The 19,543-nt window shown below is 37.3% G+C and overlaps 1 protein-coding gene and 1 pseudogene across 3 annotated transcripts; one reads left to right on the top strand and one right to left on the bottom strand.

Moving 5' to 3' along the window:
- Positions 1-4,353: 4,353 nt before the first annotated feature.
- cacfd1 (calcium channel flower domain containing 1) lies at positions 4,354-10,648 on the bottom strand. Of its 2 annotated transcripts, XM_039659197.2 has the most exons (6): positions 10,504-10,648; positions 10,053-10,271; positions 8,192-8,264; positions 7,978-8,103; positions 6,016-6,123; positions 4,354-4,692 (listed from the first exon to the last, which is right to left on the bottom strand). In XM_039659197.2, the coding sequence occupies exons 2-6, from the start codon at positions 10,159-10,161 to the stop codon at positions 4,602-4,604; spliced, it is 507 nt and encodes a 168-aa protein (XP_039515131.1). In that variant the 5' UTR covers positions 10,162-10,271; positions 10,504-10,648; the 3' UTR covers positions 4,354-4,601. The 2 variants fall into 2 exon arrangements, with proteins under 2 accessions (XP_039515131.1, XP_088979565.1); XM_089123439.1 differs by lacking the exons at positions 10,053-10,271; positions 10,504-10,648 and adding an exon at positions 8,664-8,906.
- A 1,743-nt stretch (positions 10,649-12,391) lies between these two features.
- On the top strand, positions 12,392-18,815 carry LOC120471274 (arrestin domain-containing protein 3-like; annotated as a pseudogene). The gene is made up of 7 exons (XR_016147534.1): positions 12,392-12,805; positions 12,888-12,929; positions 13,023-13,083; positions 15,884-16,031; positions 16,143-16,239; positions 17,372-17,628; positions 17,767-18,815. The product of XR_016147534.1 is annotated as an arrestin domain-containing protein 3-like (transcript).
- The last annotated feature ends 728 nt before the right edge of the window (positions 18,816-19,543 follow it).

The raw sequence follows: 19,543 nt of genomic DNA on the forward strand, positions 1-19,543 counted from the left end.
TGGGTCATCAAAGGTCATTGGTTAATAAAGTGAGATTAAACAAGGATTCAGTTTTCATTTCACATTTTTATCATTTTGAGGAATACTGAATCTGTCTTTGAGCAAGTGAGATGAGTAAAGACATGTTCATATTTAGTCTAGAACTGAATGGCCATCATGTTCACACTTCAGACGCACAAAACACCTCTGCACTTAAGAACAAAAGTAACATGTCACTACTTTGAAAAAGTAATGCAGATATTTAGTTGTAAAATTAAAAGTAATTTGTTACTTTTACATTGCATTATTAAGCAGCACAATTGTTTTTAAAATTGATAATAAGTTAAGCAATAAATCAGAAAATAATTTTTCATCAAATAAATGCAGCCTTGTTGAGCATAACTCTTAATTATATATATAAAAAATTCACTCGCCAATTATTTCACATTTTTACACCCCTCAGTGTAAATCGTAAAAGTTAAATTATATTTTAGATCTTGGAAGTTAGAAACTCTTACATTAAAACAACAAGCAAAGGAGGTCAAAGACAGATGCCTTTATTTAGCTCATGAGGAAAACAGAAAAAGAGTCTCAATCTCAGACCTTTTTGTACACATCATTGAAAGTCAATTAGTCACATATCACTGATCCAAAACTAATACACATTGGGACAAGATCACCGCTAGACAGCTAATAACAAATATTCAAGTTTAGGTTGTGTGGAACAAAGTTTGGTTTTTCAAAATATCTTCCTTAGTTTTTTCAATCAGTACTGTTGTGTTTGTCAGGTCATACAGATGTTTAGTAACGGATATTGAGATGACAAGACTAGACTTCCGTCTTTAAGAAAATTATAGTTTAAATAAATATCATAGTGACTTGATATTTAAACTCCTCTACAGATGGACTAAGGCTATTGGGGGGATTGTACATCAAAGTTAGTGATAAATAATTGTGTGTCCGGGAAGTTCGTATTGAGAAGTCGTATTTCACGACTCAAGTGCGTTCAATTCACTATCGTCGGAGCAAGATGGCGTTCCTTCTCATAATTATCACAAAAACACAGCAAGTGTTTAACTCTGCTTCAGGAAAATTAAGAACAAAATGTACATCGGGTGTGTTTTGCTTTTATTATATTTTTAATAAATGTATGAAGTCACTGTAAACTAAGTCACTTATCGTTAACTTACATATGAATGTCATATTCCAGTGCTATCATTTTGTGCAGGCCTGACTCAGTATCAAGATATTCCGCTCATATTTACAACTTTGTGGTGGCGTTCATGTGCATTCAACTCATACATTTGATCTTTCCGACATCACTTGGACTTCGTAACGTAAGTTCTTTCTTTCAATTTATCTAGGTAACTTAGACATACGATTCAAGCTGGTTTGTGTGCTGGTGGAGATTTAACTAGACAACAACTAACAAGACTCAGTAGTGTTACTGAAAAACAGTTTACTTGCTAAACAGTAGGCTACATGCAAAGTTTTGCCTTTTAAAAATTGAAACTTAAAAAATGGAAAGCATTTCAAGGAAGCATAACCCCGATTACAAGGGTGAATTTCACGAACACAATTTTCAATTTTCAAAAATTCACAATTCGGGTCACAATTTACCCAAAAAATGAAAAGGAAAAAAGGTTTATTTTTATTAATGAAATTGATTTTTTTCAGCAATTGCGACCATTTTTTGCAAATTCTCATGCCTATTAATTCCTGTTGTTCATGCTATTCAAAATTTTATAAATGTATTTTAAGTAAACAAATGTGCTTAAAAGGTACACTATGTAACTTTTTTTGTTCAAAATGAACAAAATTGAAATAAAGAGTCAATCCATTTTTCAGATTTCTGAGGAAATTGTGAGCTATAAAAAGTCTTAATTCCCTTTTTTAATTCTCTGGTGGAAACAAGCCTCCTTAAGTAACAGCGTGAACACTAAGGTCAGGACAGGACAAATGACCTCCGACCTCCACTATAGTTCTTTTGTAACTTTGGCTTTCATTCCAGTGGTCAGTGTTAAGACTGGCTCAGATAGATGCAGAAATAAGCAAACAACACGTCATCACAGCATCAACAAACTGAATCGTTTCTTATTCCGGTAAAGAAGCCCTTCTTCAGTGCAGCAACAGACAGATGGCTTTAGAAGACTGAAAACAGAACGTAAACCACTAGAAACACATCTCATCATTCAGAGTTACGCTCACACAAGCTTTGAAAGAAACAAGCAGAAAGCGCAGGTCAGACACTCTTTCAGCAAATATGAAATAAAGAAAGTAACAGCAAGATTTTAGAGCAGCGCGTGTAGAAAAATTACATTCCACCATTTCTTACAAACAGCAAACATGCTGCAGCAAAGGATTCTGGGTAAAGGCCAGTTAGCAGAGGCACACAAAACACACAAATACACTAGTTTCAATCCCTGCAGTGGCCTTAAACACACCTGCAATCGCTGAAACATATTAGGACCATGCTTACACACTAAAATACAAGTTTGTTTGCTCTTTGAAAGGATTAGGGGCCATTCACACAGAACGCGTTATTGCAGTTAAAAACTCAAAACGCAGGCTAGTGACGTGGGGGGAAAACGCAAGGACTGCGTTCGAAAACTTAGGCAGCTGACTTGTTGCCTTGCTGCCTTATAGGTATTAGAGCCAGAACGATATATCGGCAGGCCAATATTATCGGCCGATATTAGGCATTTTCCAAACTATCGGTATCGGCAGTTACAATGGCCGATAAATGAATATTTCAAAAATAAAATAAAAATGGACGAAACACGCTTGAACCATGTCATGAGTGTTGGAGTTGTATCGTTTGTCCACCAGAGGGCACTCTACACAGTCCCTGTTGGCAACACTCGTTGAGTTGGTCACGAGACATACATTGCTTGAATAACAACTAAAAGAACATCCGCATCAGTTCTCTTAACTCAAATAAGCTTGACAAAATTTGTGACGATCATGTCCAGTTTTGCTGCTGTTAAATAAGCCGAAAGTGAAGCGGAATTAGCTAGTAATAGTTACGTAGTTGACTGACTGCCCTTTTAACTTTTGACAATGTGACTGCAGTATTTATTTAATAGCGTAAAATAATAATAAAAATATATATATATCGGCCGATATATCGGATCGGATTTTAAAAACCAACAAATATTTGTATCGTATCGGCCTTCAAAATCCTTTATCGGTCGGGCTCTAATAGGTATTGACTTTGCAAGTAGTGTTTGCGCTCAAAGATACCTCACTGATTTCGGACAGACTTCTGAGGCAGAGTGTTATGGTTTAATGATCTATAGCAAAATACAGAGTTTCAAAGATACATAAATATTTAACGACTACAATAGTAATTTATCACGAGAAGTTACTTTAAAAGTGATAAACTTTGGTCAAAAACGTACATCTACACACAAACTGACCACCAACCGCATTTTTTAGACGCCATCTTTATTTTTTAGCTCAACTGTCACAGAATGGATGGTGGGAGATCAAAGGCAGCTAAGGGTACACCTACTGTATGCTGCCTTAAAGAAGCCATCAGATGAAGGTATCTCAGGAGACAGGAAGTGCAGCTAGCACTGGATTCAGACGCTCCTTGCTTCGCTACCTTAGAATTCGCCCTCCAAAGGCAGCATTTTTAAGTTTTCAGACGCAGCCAAGGTCTAGAAATGCAATTTTTAATAAGTTGAACTAATGCTGCATTCACGTCCTATCGGAATTATCATAAATATGAGTTTCCTAGTTAATTGGACAAGTCGTATTTACCACTAGAGTTCTGGGATCATTTAGAGTTTCCGAGTTAGGCGTGTCACGAACTTTAAAAATGCCAGAGGAAAGAACGACTGCTGCCGAGACTGCCTTGTCGTTAAAGTAGTGCATATTTACATATATGAATAATCATTTAAAGTGTATAATACACAGCAAAACAAGCCTGTATTTGACAGTGTTGTGAATGTTTATGTTTGCCAAGGACGCTAATTATCATTTTGTCTTTCCGACATCAAAGCACTTGAATGCGATGTTCTCGTAATCACGAAATTTCCGATAGAACGTGAAGTGAGACTGCAAAAGACGCGAGTGCAATGGTCAAGCACGTCCGTCTAGCATGCGTTTGTGTAGAAAGACAATGGAAAAGTGCCGCAGTGGAATGTAAAAACGCGTTCAGTGAAAATCCCTTATCTCTCCTTTTTTCTCAGCTACAGAGCAAAGAAGTCTGGGGTGGAAAAAAATCCCAATGGCCAAAGTTCCAATTCCCTGCGCTTGAGTTAAGGTGGTCTGATATGAGAGCTGAAGTTAATGCATTCATTTACACTCCAGCACTGAGTTTGGTAAAGTGAAATGTAAATGAAAACATGTTGGTTTTTAGAAAGTCTGATAAAAATAGAAACTGTGCACTAGAGCGCAAATGAAAACATTCACTTAAAACTCATTTTATTAAATCCTACACAAACAAACCAGAGAACTGATTTCCACTGACTGACTCACGCCGTCAGTCGTCAAAGGTTAGCTTAAATACGTCCCAACAAACCGTGAAGCACAGAAGGTGATGCGTTTTGTCATGTTAAGGGGAAACGAGAGGGAAAGGATGCAGTGAGGTGGTGAAGGAGGAGAATAGGAGAGGTTCACGGCACAGAACCGTCTGTCGTTTCTGCAACCTTCTCTTCCTCTGCTTGTTTTTGGTGCTGCAATCGAGCGTAGCTCACAGCGTCGCCTCTGAAATAGAGAACACACAATTTTCAATCATTTCTTCAATAAAGGTCATAAAAGCAAAATGCATTTAAAGAGTTACTCATGCCCTGTTCACACCTGGTATTAAGATGCGTTTTGGACAATCGGATCACAAGTGGACGACACTGAATACAGGTGTAAACAGGGTCTAAAACCTTTTAAGCTTGTCCACGTTCAACCACTTCTAGAGCTAGTCGAAAACGCATTTAACAGGATTGCTTTAGTGATGTAAACGTGTTCGAACAGCCACAAGACCGTCTACTCTCCGCCTACTGAACTAACACGTAAACATAATGGGAATAGCTAGCTGGGAAGACCCAAGTTTGGTTTGAAGATGAAAAACGTACCAAGCACAATGTTCTCTCATCATTACTGCTTTCTACTCGACCAAAATGCATCTTAAAGGGATAGTTCACTTTGAAATTCATTTTTGATATGTTTTAGCTTACCTCAAGGGCATCCAAGATGTAGGTGTCTTTGTTTCCACAGTATTTTCAATTTTGATATTTTTAGGTCAAACTGTTCTTGTTTGTCAGTCATATAATGCAGGTCTGTGATTTTATGTCTCGTATATGCAAGTACACATTGATGGCCTAAGACACGAAACGAGCGATTTGTGTGAGAAAACGAACATCATTTATACCGTTTTTACCTCTTGTAATCACAGTCACGTCCAAGTGATCTGAGGGCGCGGGCACTTCGGCCTGCAAAAGTGCTGGAAGTGATCTCTTGTGCGTGTACGTCACTCATTGTTTACACAGAGATTTCGGAAGTTTTACCTTTCACTGTGAAGATCTAAACATATTTAGATATACAGGAAATTGCAATGGAAGACGATTTTGATATATTAACAAACCACTAGATCACTTCCGCCGCTTTACAGCGCTTGCGCAGACCGAAGCACCGCGTCACTTGCACGTGGCTGTGGTTACACGAGGTAAAAACGATATAAATACTGTTCGTTTTTTCACACAAACCGCTTGTTTTGTGTTTTAAGCCATCATTGTGTACTAACATTTACAAGTCATTAAATCATGTTTAATTTGGACTTCTCTGTGCATGCTTTTTGAGGTGGACCCCATAGACCTCCATTATATGACGAACGGTTTGACCTAAAAATATCACAATTGAAAATACTGTGGAAACAAAGACACCTACATCTTGGATGCCCTTGAGGTAAGCTAAAACATATCAAAAATTAATTTCAAAGTGAACTATCCCTTTAATACCAGGTAAACAGGGTCTACGTGAGAAAAGTTTTGCTCTATGAGCTTCTTTTGCTCTAAGAAAATGGAAAAATGCACTCACTTCTTTCCGAGGGATGCGAGTCCGTACAGCACCCCGGTAGCAAATGCGATGGCATTACCGAACAGAGTTGTCAGGGAAAATCTTAGAAAGATGGGAAACAGTGCCATCCTAAGGAGAAAGTGACATCAGCATTAATTCTGACCATAAAACAACAACACCAGGGTAACAATTTTAAATACAATACCATTTACTTTGGGGTTAGTAAGAGGTTTTCTTTTATTCAGCAAGGATGCATTAAATGGATCCATTAAAAAAAAAATCTATTTCAAATAAATGCTGTTCTTTTTAACTTTCTATTCATCAAAGAATCCTGAAAAAAAGCATCTGAGCCTCCATGAAAAAATATGAAGCGTAGCACACCTGTTTTTAACACTGCTAATAAGAGAAATTCAGCAAATCAGAATGATTTTTTAAGGATCATGTTACACTGAAGAATGGAGTAATAATGCTGAACATTCAGCTTTGATCACAGGAATACATTTATTATTAAATATATTCAAATAGAAACAGTGATTTTAAATTATAATATTTCACAATATTACTGTTTTTACAGTATTTTTGATCAAATAAATGCAACCTTGGTGAGCAGAAGAAACATCTTTCAAAAACATAAAAAAACATGGTAACGTTAGTTTATGCAACTTCTAATGTAGCAGTCGGCTATAAGCCAAAATTAACCTCAACGTTGATTAATAAGTGCTGTGAAAGTATTGTTTAGCCTATTTTAATCTTAAAAATGTACTAACTATTAAATAAAGAATAATTTAGGCGGCTACTTAATTTTACACACACCATTAGTGTGCTTTGACATTTTTACACCAGAAACCAATACTTTCAATTAAAGCAGCTCTTTGCAGTTTTTTTTTTTACCTTAACTGAATAGCTTCGGAGTTATTGCAATGGTTATATGACTATCTTCGGGTTGAATGTTGGGCGTCTCGCCCCCTACTGAACAGTTACCGGTGTACAGGGGGAGAGCATCAGGCCGTGAGTGCAGAGACATCTCTGCGTGAGTGCTATTTACGACAGTACAATTACTCCACAGCGACTCTAGGGGTCACAGTTTGACAAAAACGGAAATCCTGCAAAGTGCTGCTTTAATTAATTTTTTAGACAGTTACATTTGTTAGGGGATAAAATATCTCATGTGAAACAATGAAAACCAACAACAGCTCACTGGGACAAAAGGCTTTCGGAGTTATCACGTGCCCACTTGTTTCATTGTAAATATGTATTAGTTCCACCCATAGACTGTAAAAAAAGATGGACAACACCCCTTCGCTCTTTTCCATCAGAGAGCACTGAAGCCGCCAGTGTCCCGATATAGCGCTGACATCTTGGAACTTGCGTTTTTTCGTGACCAGACATGCGCAGTCGTGAGCAGGAAATAAAACCGCAAAAATCTCACGCAATCACACGCAAGCACACGCCCCGCACTTTCATTAAGTGGCCTCTGTAGGCTCCGTTCTTCTCCAATGGTGTCTGGTGATTGCAGAACCTCATTAAAATAAGGTAAATACAACTACTAACCACAGTCAACAATACGAAAAAAAGTCCGCTGGTGCTTCAGTGACTACCTCACACAGAGAACCTGTCAATCACAGCTGTCAATCATGATGTCAGAGCACCGTTTTTATAGCATCACATAACTAACTAAAAACAAACTTATTTTAAAAACAAACCCTAGAAATTACACCAACGTGATAGAAACTACAATAAATAACAGAAACTATCTTTGGAAAAAGGATATGTGAAGTGTAATTTAATTGTTTAGTTGGTCTCACGTCCTGTTGAATAACATGTGGAGGCAGGGTTTATGACCTATACTAGGACCGGTCACAGGGGGGTGATCGAGACGTTTTGGGTTCACATTTGAGGGCTTGTGCGGCACGCTTGGTTCCACCACAGTAACATTTATTATTAGGCACTGGCGTGACCCGCTGTAGAGGTGCACTCACTCACCCGCAGTAAAACAGGGCTTTCTGCCAGGGCTTCAGGCGGTCGGCACGCGCCGCAATCACGTTCGCAAACTCAACGAACTGACAGCAGAACGGCACCTCACACAGGAACAACACACACGCCGTCATCCTGAGGGGAAAAAAAGAGATATTTCATCTTCTGCTCGGCTTCTCTACGTGGATTAATAAACAGTGGGAACTAAAACACAAGTTCTTACACCATCCAAACTCCAGCCACGATGTTTAAGGGATTCACAGTCACGCAGTTCCAAACGCCCATTGTTGCGCACGCTGGAAAACAAGACAGAGAAATTTAATTTGTGAACTTTTCGTGTAAACAATAAATCAAAATTGTTATTTTTGGTAAATTCTCTAAAAACTGTTGTAGTCGCTACATGGTCGAGGTTAAATAATAGCCCGGGGTTTAATCAATTAAATGATAGCAATTCAAATGAATAATTTAGAAATTAAATAAAAAAACATAATTTTATTAAAAAATGAAATATTTGATTTGTTTACCTGCATGTCATGTGACAGTTAACTATTATAAGAGAACTATGAATAAGCAAATGTGTTGTAAAATGAATTAAATATTACCTTAAAATACTAAACATAATAGGTAAATATTTTTTTGTAGTAAGTAAATGAATAAATGTGCATGCACATTTGTTTGATGGCTGCTTCAGGAACCTGTTATACTCTGTTCAGTAACAGAACGCTCAAAAGCGCAGAGGAAGGACAGGCGTTTGCTGCGAGCAGCTGCTCTCCTGGGACAAATGAGCTTTTGTTGGCTTTGATGAACAGCTGTTTCTGTCATCTGTGTCTCAGCATATGTAGAGAAAAACAGAGAGCTATTGCTGACTGATCACACACACACTGGGTTTCCATGTTTTATGAGGCATATACATAATGATTTTTACACTGTACAAACTATATTATCCCCTAACCCGTAAACACAATGCGCTCACACACACACACACGCTAACACTGTAAACAATATAGACGGCTGCTGAGTTTTAGGATGTGGGTCTCTCTCTTGCATGAGAATAATCATATTTGGGAGTCATGGCCTCTAAAAACCCCTGCACTACATAGAGAGATATTGTTTCGTAACACATGGTGATCCGTCACAAAACCTGACCGAACAAAAGGATGAGAAAGAAAAGAGCAAGAGAAAAGAAAGTTGCAGTTGCTATGACACCTGTGTTACCATGACAGTGTCCACAAAAAAGTCCTCATACAAACCAGCACAGCTTATTTATCAAAATATGACAGATTAAAAGCGCTTTGATATTTGAAATCACTATACAATCTCATTTCCGGCACTTTGACATTTAATAATAAAGCACTGCCATTTTAATATATAAAGCCAATTTGCATGATAACGTATCTCAAAGAATACTATGGTATCACCATGGCACAACTATGGTACTTATAGGTATGTATTGATTCTCCATGACAGGACTTCTATGGGTTTTCTATGGGAGTCACTGTGTGAAGGTGTGATGGATTAGACATGCTGGCGGATTAAAGATTCAAAAATTATTCTCATTAACAATTCGCCTTCATCGTAAAATAATGATAATAATCCATATATTAATGTTGTACAGCAGGGGGACAAACTGGGGTTTGTGTTAAAAAAAAAGTCAAAATAAATGAGTAAAACTTTGATTACAGTGAAGTACTATAGTATGTAGGGGAAAAAAAATAATGTAATGCAATCTAAATATTTAAAAAAAAAAAAAAACATTTTACACCTATTAATATTGTTAAATTGAGGATGGGGGTCGCTCATATATTTATGCACACACTTTTATGTTCAGATGTGATTAATCGATTTGACAGCACTATTTTTTTTTTTTTTTTTGATATACCATAATCAAGGATGGGAAACCACAAGAAGTCCAGCACAGGACATAATTGTGTGTGTTGAGTGTAGGAAAGTATACTAGTTGAAAAAGGTTTAAAATACCATCACACTGGGATACACCTATGTGAATCCAGGAGACAGTGCCAGCAGAAAGACTCAATGATGTATAATTCTGCATTAAACATGTGCACAACACATCTGATACTTACATATGCCACCTAAAACCCCAGCCATTTTACAGATCCAGCGGTACCACCAGGACATGCCATCGTCCTCTGTGCCAGCTTTAGTTGGAGCTGCCGCCTCCTCTGAGCTCATTTTCCACAGTTAAATTATTCAGACTCCCAGTGTCTCACTTACAACTCACCGGCACCTGCAGTACCAGCGGCGGCCTGAGGGCGTCGCTTTTTCCCCGAGGAGGAGAATGGCTGGATAGATAGAATAGCTGTCTGTAATGTCAGTCAAATAAACAAATTGCGTAATAAAGTTATCAAACAATCGGCAGCCAAGAATATCACAGAGAAGTTTTGGTTTTAAAGTTGTCTTGAATAAAAAATACGGCCGGAAGGACGCTGATACTAGGTTGTTTATCTGACGCCTCTGGTCTTACTATGATTTTCTAGAGGCTGAAAGCACCAACACATTGGATATAATCCAAACCTCTCAGTATCGGATTCCGTCTACTTGGAAATATGTCGAGTTAGAAAATAAGGCTGAATCGGTGTCCTCAGAATGAAATAATCATCGGTGTAATGTCAGTTTTGTTTAGAAGAGCCTTTGGTCCTCTTGTCTTGGAGGTTCCCTTGTCTGCGTTGCATTGTGGGTGGAGCCAATAATGCGTCACTGAAAATGATATGGCGTTTCAAGAGCATCAACCGCAGCCGCATTTGCGCAGTCTATTGGTTTATGGACAACAAAGTGTGAAGTAGCTACAATTATGTGTTTAAAAGTCTTTTCCATCACGACTTAAATACAGTTTTTGTTAGAATTTTTATTATTAATCCTAACGTGATGCTCTGTAAGTATAGTTATTGTAAGGATTGTTAGGGGTTCAAACCCTAACGTTAATTGTTATTGTGAGGAATTGTATTGTATTATTAGTGGAAAGCATTGCCCCAATCAGACTCATGTTGGCGCTACAGTGATCAAAACATTTTATTTATTTATTTTAGAAAAATGGCCTTAACCTTTGAACGTTTGTCACAGGTGTGTTATATAATTGGGACAAAATTTCCGTCTTGTAACGAAATGTTTACAACATCATTCTGCATCACTGCATGAACTTGTTTTTCTGCAGGGGGAAACCCCTACGACACAGGAATGAATATATGAATATATGAGTTATTTCCTCCTAATAAAAAGTACTAGGCCTAGTTTCACAAACATTACAACATCCATGTAATACAAAATTGAAAATTTACTGAAATAATAACAAAAAATCAGAATTACTCCTTGCAATGACATGCTTTAAATCGTATTTCCCACTTTGGAAATCCAGCCATATCTAGTATGAAATGGTAGCTTTTGAGGAGTCGGCTCAGCTGGAATGTTTTCCTGTAGTGCATCTTAACACAATGTTTCAGATCAGTTTGTGTTTGGTGTGGGAATGGTTCAAGGTGTTTGTGATTCCTCCAGTGTGCTTTACCCTTTGACTCCACTAAGATGTGGGTTAGGGGGCTCTTTACAACTCTAATCTTATCATGGCCTTTTACTCTTGGCTCTTCAGTTTGTTAATGACATTTTGAGATGACAGTGTCCTGAGTTGGTTTATTTCAAACCACCCAGAATATGAATCTACCAGAACTAGTATATTGGCGGTTCCAGTCAAACATGTCAGTATCAACTACAGGGATTGAGCAGGGATTCAGAGAATTGCATATGCTGCAAGACCTTATTCATCGTCTGAAATTGTTTAAAGCCCTTTGAACAGTTTGCACTGAAACTGTCTTTTGGACCTTGAACCGTTTGGTTCCCATTGAAGTCCATTATATGGAGAAAAATCCTGGAATGTTTTTTTCAAAAACCTTAATTTCTTTTCGTCTGAAGTAAGAATGACATGGATATCTTGGATGACATGGGGGTGAGTAAATTATCAGCAAAAGTTTTTTAAAAAAAAAGTGAACTACTAAGAAAATCTGGGATGGCATGATATGGGTAAAATATGAGAGAATTTTCATTTTTTTGGGCGGAGTATCTGTACACTTACACAGTCACTGGCTTACATTTACTGATTTACTGTAACAAGAACTGTTCAAATGTTATTGCATATATATATATATATATATATATATATATATATATATATATATATATATATTAATTTTACAAAACAAATGTGTATGTAGCCTATTGTGTGAATTTTTAGTACTTGTGTATTATGAGAAGAATAGCTACAGAGGTGTTTCCGCAGAATTTTTTCCACCACCTATAACATGAGGAAATATCATGTTTACTCCACCCATTGGAAGTTTTTTCACTGAACACGGTCCTGTCCTGACTACGAGAAGTAAAACTGAACTTATCTCAATTCTTCCCCAATCCCCAGGCCACAGCTGCACAGCAGTATTCTCGTCTACTTTGAAGGTGAGGCGTTTGGCATCGGCTCCTTCAACTCCTCTTCCACCTGTCCTGCTGGCCTGACTACTATAATGAGATCTTCCGTTTAGTACATGCGCCAGAAGCGGATATTGACACCAGGAGACACGATGTCTCTCACTGTGAAAAACATTTCTGTTATTTACACTCCTATCAATGAGACCAATACCTTCACCAGCGGGGATGTTATATCGGGACAAGTCCTTCTGGATGTAGAAAAGGACACGCAAATTCAGTCTTTGAGTGTGAAAATTAAAGGTAAAGCACGGGTGTCCTGGAGCGAGCATGTAAACCACGGTCGTGTACTCTGATAAGGAGAAGTATTATTCCATGGAGATGTTTTTCGTTCGGGAGGACAAAACAAATGGTAGGAGCAACTTCAGCTATAGTTTTATGTGACAATTTGGCGAAGTCAGATTTAACCAGCATTATTTTGTGTTGCAACTTAGGTAATGACCACAATACGCTAAAAGATCCATCAGGACAGCCGTGTAAGTCTGTTTGCAATTTAAATGAATAATGCAACTTGTTCTTTGAAAACTGAAAAACGTACTGATCTTTGGTTTGATTTTTTGACTTGTTAGATCCTTCGGTTGTGGCACCGGGTCATCATGTTTACCCTTTCACCTTTCAGTTGCCTCTACAGTAAGTATGTTTGTTGCATATCTTAAAGTTGCATGTGAATGTGGGTCAATGACAATAAGGATGCCCGAGATAATATAAAATAATTAAACAAAGTTTAAAACAAATGTACCAAGTCATTATTTTATTTTAGTATTTTATATTGTTTTCAGTAATGCAATGTGTTGGTTATTTTTTCATATTTTTTAAACGTCACCTAGTGTTAAGTAGTATTCATCAAAGACAGGTGTTCATGATGTGAATGTTGGTATCTTCTTCTGAGACTTCTTCTATGGCGTACGTTATTGTATGCGTGGCGTGCTGTTCTTATGAGCGCGCACGCACAGTTGCGCAAACAAGATGAAGATGACCCCTATCTCCTTAATATACAGTAAAAGAAGCCTATAGACGAATCCGGCGAAACTACCGGAAGTAAGCGGGCGCCATTACTGAGCTGTTGCTGGGTAGCGTTGCGCCATTGCCTTCTATTGTTTTATTTGCAACTTGCGTCCACTGGAATAAACAGCTCGCGATTTACGACTGTCACTAACGTTACAACGTTAGCCCTTGTATAATGTCGAGTGGGTAAACAGTTTCCGTTATAAATTGTTTCAATGGTGGCAGTAAAATTTCAATTTTGAAGAGAAAACATTGTGAATACCCCGGGTCGAGTGCCCCTGTCTGGTGCCGTACGGTTTACACAGATTTCCTGGGCGAGTACAAGACGCGGACATTCGCGTATAATAACAATTATTTAATGACATAAGTAAAAAAATATAATAAATGTGTGATCTAGTGATCAGCAAAATCTCCTCTCTTGTTATTTTTTCTATTCAATTTACATGCTATGGTCATTAAATGGCTTTCCTGAGCTGAATGTAACGTTATGTGACATAATTGTTCTCCTGCTGTTATATTGACCTCTTTCCATGGTTTAAAAACAGTAGTTGGTCGATATTATGTATACTTTCTAGCTGTAACGTTACCTTACCCTTGCCCGTTGCAATGTAAAAATGAGATAAATAATGGACACAAATGAAAAACATGAAATTGTTTATTTGATTTCATTTATTTATTTATTTATTGTTGCCAAATGGACAGATCTTTTTTTAGTTTCCTCGGTAGTGACGTTAGCCTAGCTTGCTTGCCAAGCTATTTTCATAAATAATCTGTAAGATCGTTTGTACCTTCATCTGTGACTGGACTGGAGGCCAATGTCTAACATCATCAACCTAACAAGTCTGCCTGGCTGTAGCTGTCATCAGGGGTGCGTTATCACCTTATCTCCGAGGTTTGTTTACATATCGGTGCATATGTCTATGCCGGTGTAACAGCTCAGTAATGGCGCCGCCACAAGATGGCAGCCTACACAAGAACGCTCGTCGGATTCGTCTATATCTGGGGAGACTTCAAACTTTCTGACAGATGTTACAACCTAGACAGTAAAAGAAACACTTCAGTTACAACATTGAATGTATATCCAGCAATTCCCCACTTACTGCATGTTGGTTATGGCCAACTAACTTTGATTTGGTGGATAGTTTTTCGAAAATGAGGCATAATATTTCTTTTAATTTTAATGGCTTAACACCATGTTTAATGTAGATATATTTCTAAAGATATATTTCTAAATATTTCTCCATATTTCTAATTAAAGGGGCTATGCAAGATAAATGAGTATTGTTTTAAGCCTGATAAGGCCTGTTATAAGTGTATTTTAGACCGAGCAGAATGCTTTTTGCGCAAAATTGCATACTTGCGTAAATTGCCCGTGCGTGTCTCATCATATCCATAAATAAAGAAAATTTGCCTGAAAGAAAAAAAACCTGAATAGATCCGAGTCCTGCAAATTAGAACGCCACAGAGCTCGTAATAAAACAAGAACCAACATTGGTTTGGCTTTTGGAGATGGCGAGAACTGAGGGATATGAAATGTTGTAAAAGCGATGTTGAGATGGTGTTTTTATTACTCAGTAGGTCAGTAAGATATTTTGTTAAACAGATAAATTGCAAAATGTAGCTTTCTAGAGTTCATTGTAAAGTATTATCTATTGTTCAGGCTAATTTCATTATGGTTTTTGTAGCACTGTGGTGGAATTGTATAATGCAGACTGATCTCATGAAATGCCATATGTAAGACATGCCAATTCGTATTTCCATTTTTGCTGTGCTATCAACATGCATAATCGCTTTTCAGCGTGTTTATCAATGCCGTTGACTTAACATTACATTACTGTATATATACACCGGTAAATATATGACCTACCCCAACCCCGTCCCTAAACCTACCCGTCACTGGGGTTAATAACATTTATGAGTCTTCCCCTACCATCCTAGGAAAAAAATATCGCTCCCCAGATGTAGAACTACATTTTGCTTTGTTCCGCTCGGACATTTAACTAACTGGGTTTAGCTACTGTAACATCTTCAGCTAATTAGATTTAGCCAGTTTAGATGGGAAGGTTCTCAAGCTATTAAGCCTATAGTGAATGTTTTATGAGCAGTGGAATAACCATATTCAGCTAAAGTCACACAATGCCAAAGCACAACCAAAACAATGTTCTTCCACAAAATTGAAGAAGTTTTGTTTTTTTATCCATCATAGGGCCAAAAGTCACATAGTGTAATTTTAATAAAATAGAACATTTTACTTTTGCCAATATTTATTTTTTTCAAGATTTTCAACCTTTTAATAAGACTTTACTTTCTGCTGGACAATTACGCTTTTCCGCTTGTGTACAATAAAACGACGGACAAACGCTGAATTCTGAGTGCGAATCACCGTTGAATTTCTATATTTATACATTACATAATTTTCTTATAGGCACTTCCCACCAACCTTCAAAAGTGCAATTGGAAACATTGCTTACACTTTGGAGACAAAATTATCCAGATCAATGCGTGTTTCTAGCAAAGCCAAAGCAGAGTTTCACTATGTCCCCAGTCAGGTTGTGTCTAGTCCTGAACTAATGGTGAGATAATGTCTAAAATCCCATGTACGGTCTTTCTAATCTATACTATACATTCCTCTACTATATGTTGGGGTTCAGTCATCTCTGTTTTACACGTTTTGTCTCATTTAGGTGCCTCGGTATGGAAGCAAAGAGAAAAAAATGAAACCCTTCCCCTCTGGGAATGTCTCCATGGACATAAGCACTGAGAAAATGGGATACTACCTCGGTAAAATTATAGTTCTTATTATAATGTCTCAGCAGTGTTCATCTTTTTTATTTGTCAATAAACAAAATAAAAGTTTGATTATTGTATACACAACCATTTCTGTATTGTAAGAAGATGAAATGGGTCCTTCATCTGAACCCATGCATCACTTGTAGAACTTTCTACTCGTTTTTGTTTTGTTTTGTTTCCCCCAATGCAGGGCTTCATTGACTTGTGGAAAATCATAATTTACAGGGCTTAAACAAAATGTATACATAAAATCAGGGCTTGACATTAAGTTTTTTGCTTGGCAACCAATGCGTTTAGTGGTTTTCCGAATTTACTACTACTACTATTGGTACATCGATACCAAGGGGAAAAACTGCCATTTAGATTTTTAAAAGATATTATCTCATAATTTGGCTGCTGGAATATTAGGCTGCTGTCACTTTAAGAACTGACGCAAGGATCCATTTTACTGTTATACATGCATATTCTTTCTCAACTATTCACGTTCACTTAAAACATAACAGACTGTGTTTACGTGAATACTTACCAAAGACTGGTGTTTTGCCATTGTATTGTGTGTATTTGATAGTTTTTTTACTGCAATAAGCAGTGAAAAATAACTCTAAAATAAAATAAAATAATACTGAGAGCCGGCTTTATGTGCCGCACTTTGGCTGTGTGGGTATGTGGGAATTTAAGTAAAATTATGCACAATACACTCAATCCCACACCGAAATTGAAGCCTTGTAACACCGACAATATTCATGAGGAGCAAATAAAACCAATGAGTGAGTGAGGGGAGGCGGGTTTGTGTGTCACTCGCTATTGGAGAGATGAGAGATGGAGAAAGCGCAGCTGGTATCGTGTATCTATACTGCATAAAATGATCATTGGAAGCGTTTCAGATATTTCAGTATTGATATGTAGCTAAAAATCGATATTGTGTGAGTGTTAATGTCACGGTCTGCACATTCACACAATCATAATATTATCAGCACTGTTTTCTTTATAAATTTTGAATTGTGTATTTTTATATGTAACATCATTCTGAATTAAAAGGAATTAGGAATTAAAATGGACATTTACAGTTTCTTGTGATATTTTATCATGTAATTTCAATTGACCTAATTGTGTCTCACTACAGGCGAGGGCTTGAAAGTTTTGGCTGAAGTTCAGAACAACTTATCCCGTGCAATCAAGCTAAAATACTGTCTTTATGAAAAACACACTTTTTTCGCCAAAGGAAGGAGAAAACTTCACACACATGACCTTTTTAAAGAGGAAGGAGAAACCATTGAGCCGAACTCAAAGAGCACGGTCACAAAAGTGCTGTCCATTCCTCCCAGCCTTACCATCTCTATCCTAAACTGTAAGGTCATCAATGTTGAGTACAGACTCCGGGTGAGTTTTACCATCTAAAGCAAAGACACAAAGTCAATCATTGCAATGAAGTGAACAGAAACATTAGATTGGCATCACTGTGTGTTGTACACAAATATGAACAACGTTCTTGTTTTATTATATGTGCTTTGTGTTTAGGTCTACCTGGACGTGCCGTATGCCTCAGACCCGGAGATCAAATTCCCAGTAGTGGTTCTTCCTCTTCAGTCTGGACCAGGTGCAAAAAGTGCTACAAACAGTGATTTTGGGATCTGGAATCAACCACCAGGAGGCAATGTGAACCCCAGCCCACTTCAAATGCCTCCATCTGCCCCACCTGGTCAGTTTGGTGCCTCTAGCTACTACGGACCTCCTCTGAGTCCGTTTCCTGCTCCTGGTTTCCCTGGACCACCGGATCAGTTTGCTCCTCCTAGTTACGTCGGACCTGGTCAATTTGGTCATTCAGTTTCTCATCAGTATGACTCATCAGATCCACCTCCATATCAGGAATATCAATTATATCCACAGTTGCCAGACCACTCTAAAAAATCTTGACAAAGTGATTTTAAAATCTAGGTTTCTTTTATTATTGTTGTTATACCTTGATTGCGAGAATGATTACGTATGTAACTCTACGTAAAACTATGTAAGCCTTATATATTTTAAGGTATCAATGTTGACTGTTAATAATCTTCAGAACATGGATATTATATTAAACTAAGTCTCAACAGTAGACAAACAAGTCTGCTAAACACACAACCATGTTTTCATGGGGTTTTTTTTGACACAGAGTATCTCTGTACTGCAATTAAAACTTATGTTTTCATGTATGAATAAAATATAAAACTGATTTTACTCACATATTATAGGACCAATCTGGTAAACAACTGGAAAAACCATAGTTTGAGTAGTTCATTAATAGTTAAAAATGTATGTATGGATGTTGTTTGGAGTAAAAGTGTGGCCTTTTGCTGTTCCTTAAAGCTACACTATGTAAGTTTAGGCCATCTAAATAATACTGTATGCATCTTGCGGTAGAACATTGTTTTGGTTGTGCTTCGGCTGTGAACGTGGTTCACGGCACCAGTGTACACATGGAAATCTGAAAAAGATGTCTTCTGAGCAGGTGCCATATTTTATGTTGGTGTTTTGACCATTGGAAACATTGATATTTTTTAAATAAATGATGGATAATGAAGTTCAACAAAGCTTTTTTTATTGTTTCTAGAACCGTGAATTCCTAGTTGCCTCTATGACAGTTAAAAAGGTGAAAAATACTCCCTGTCGTAAATTCCCAGAAATTGCCGTTATAACATTATAATTACACGGAGGACCACTCATTGGCTCATTCTCATTGGCTCATTCATTTTTTATTAAGACATTATCAAATCATTATAATGTCATTACAAATTACATTTTGTCAAAGTTTACCTCTTCATTTGTACTTCAGATTAGGTTTCAGTTTTTGCAATTATATCACATATTATGACAACAGTAAGACCTGAAAATAATGTTATAAAGGGGAGAACTAAGCATTTTCTTACCTATCATTTATTTCAAATATCTTTATCTAAAAGAGTGTGTGTGTGAGTGTGTGAAAATTGTGAATTTGTTTCAAGTTTACCATTTCAAGTACCAAAGTATATATATTTTTGCAATTATGCCAGCTTATTACACCACTGGTGTTATAAAAAAGGAGACTGGTAAGCAATTTGTTACCTGTCATTTATTTCAAATATCTATTTACAACTAAATGTGTGTGTGTGTAAGCATGTTTAGTGTGTATTAAGTGTTATAGTTTAACATTTTTATTTCTGTGTGTATGTTTCTCCGTTGTGGATGTGTGTCAGCCACACATTTCGGGTCAGCCTAGTCTAGAACCCAACAGCATAGATGTCAGGGTCTTAACCATTGAACCCTGTTAATTGGTTCTTGC

This window comes from Pimephales promelas, chromosome 19, assembly GCF_988280905.1.
Source record: "Pimephales promelas chromosome 19, fPimPro1.hap1.1, whole genome shotgun sequence".
NCBI classification, from domain to species: domain Eukaryota; kingdom Metazoa; phylum Chordata; class Actinopteri; order Cypriniformes; family Leuciscidae; genus Pimephales; species Pimephales promelas.

Bases quoted from the DNA above. Each gene is read 5' to 3' on its own strand.
- cacfd1 (XM_089123439.1), bottom strand. From the start codon at position 8,790: ATGACAGAAACAGCTGTTCATCAAAGCCAACAAAAGCTCATTTGTCCC. The intron at 8,104-8,191 runs GTAAGAACTTGT...TTTTCCCCTCAG, and splicing joins GTGGCTGGAGTTTGGATGGT to GATGACGGCGTGTGTGTTGT. The intron at 4,693-6,015 runs GTGAGTGCATTT...TCTCTATTTCAG, and splicing joins CTCGCATCCCTCGGAAAGAA to AGGCGACGCTGTGAGCTACG.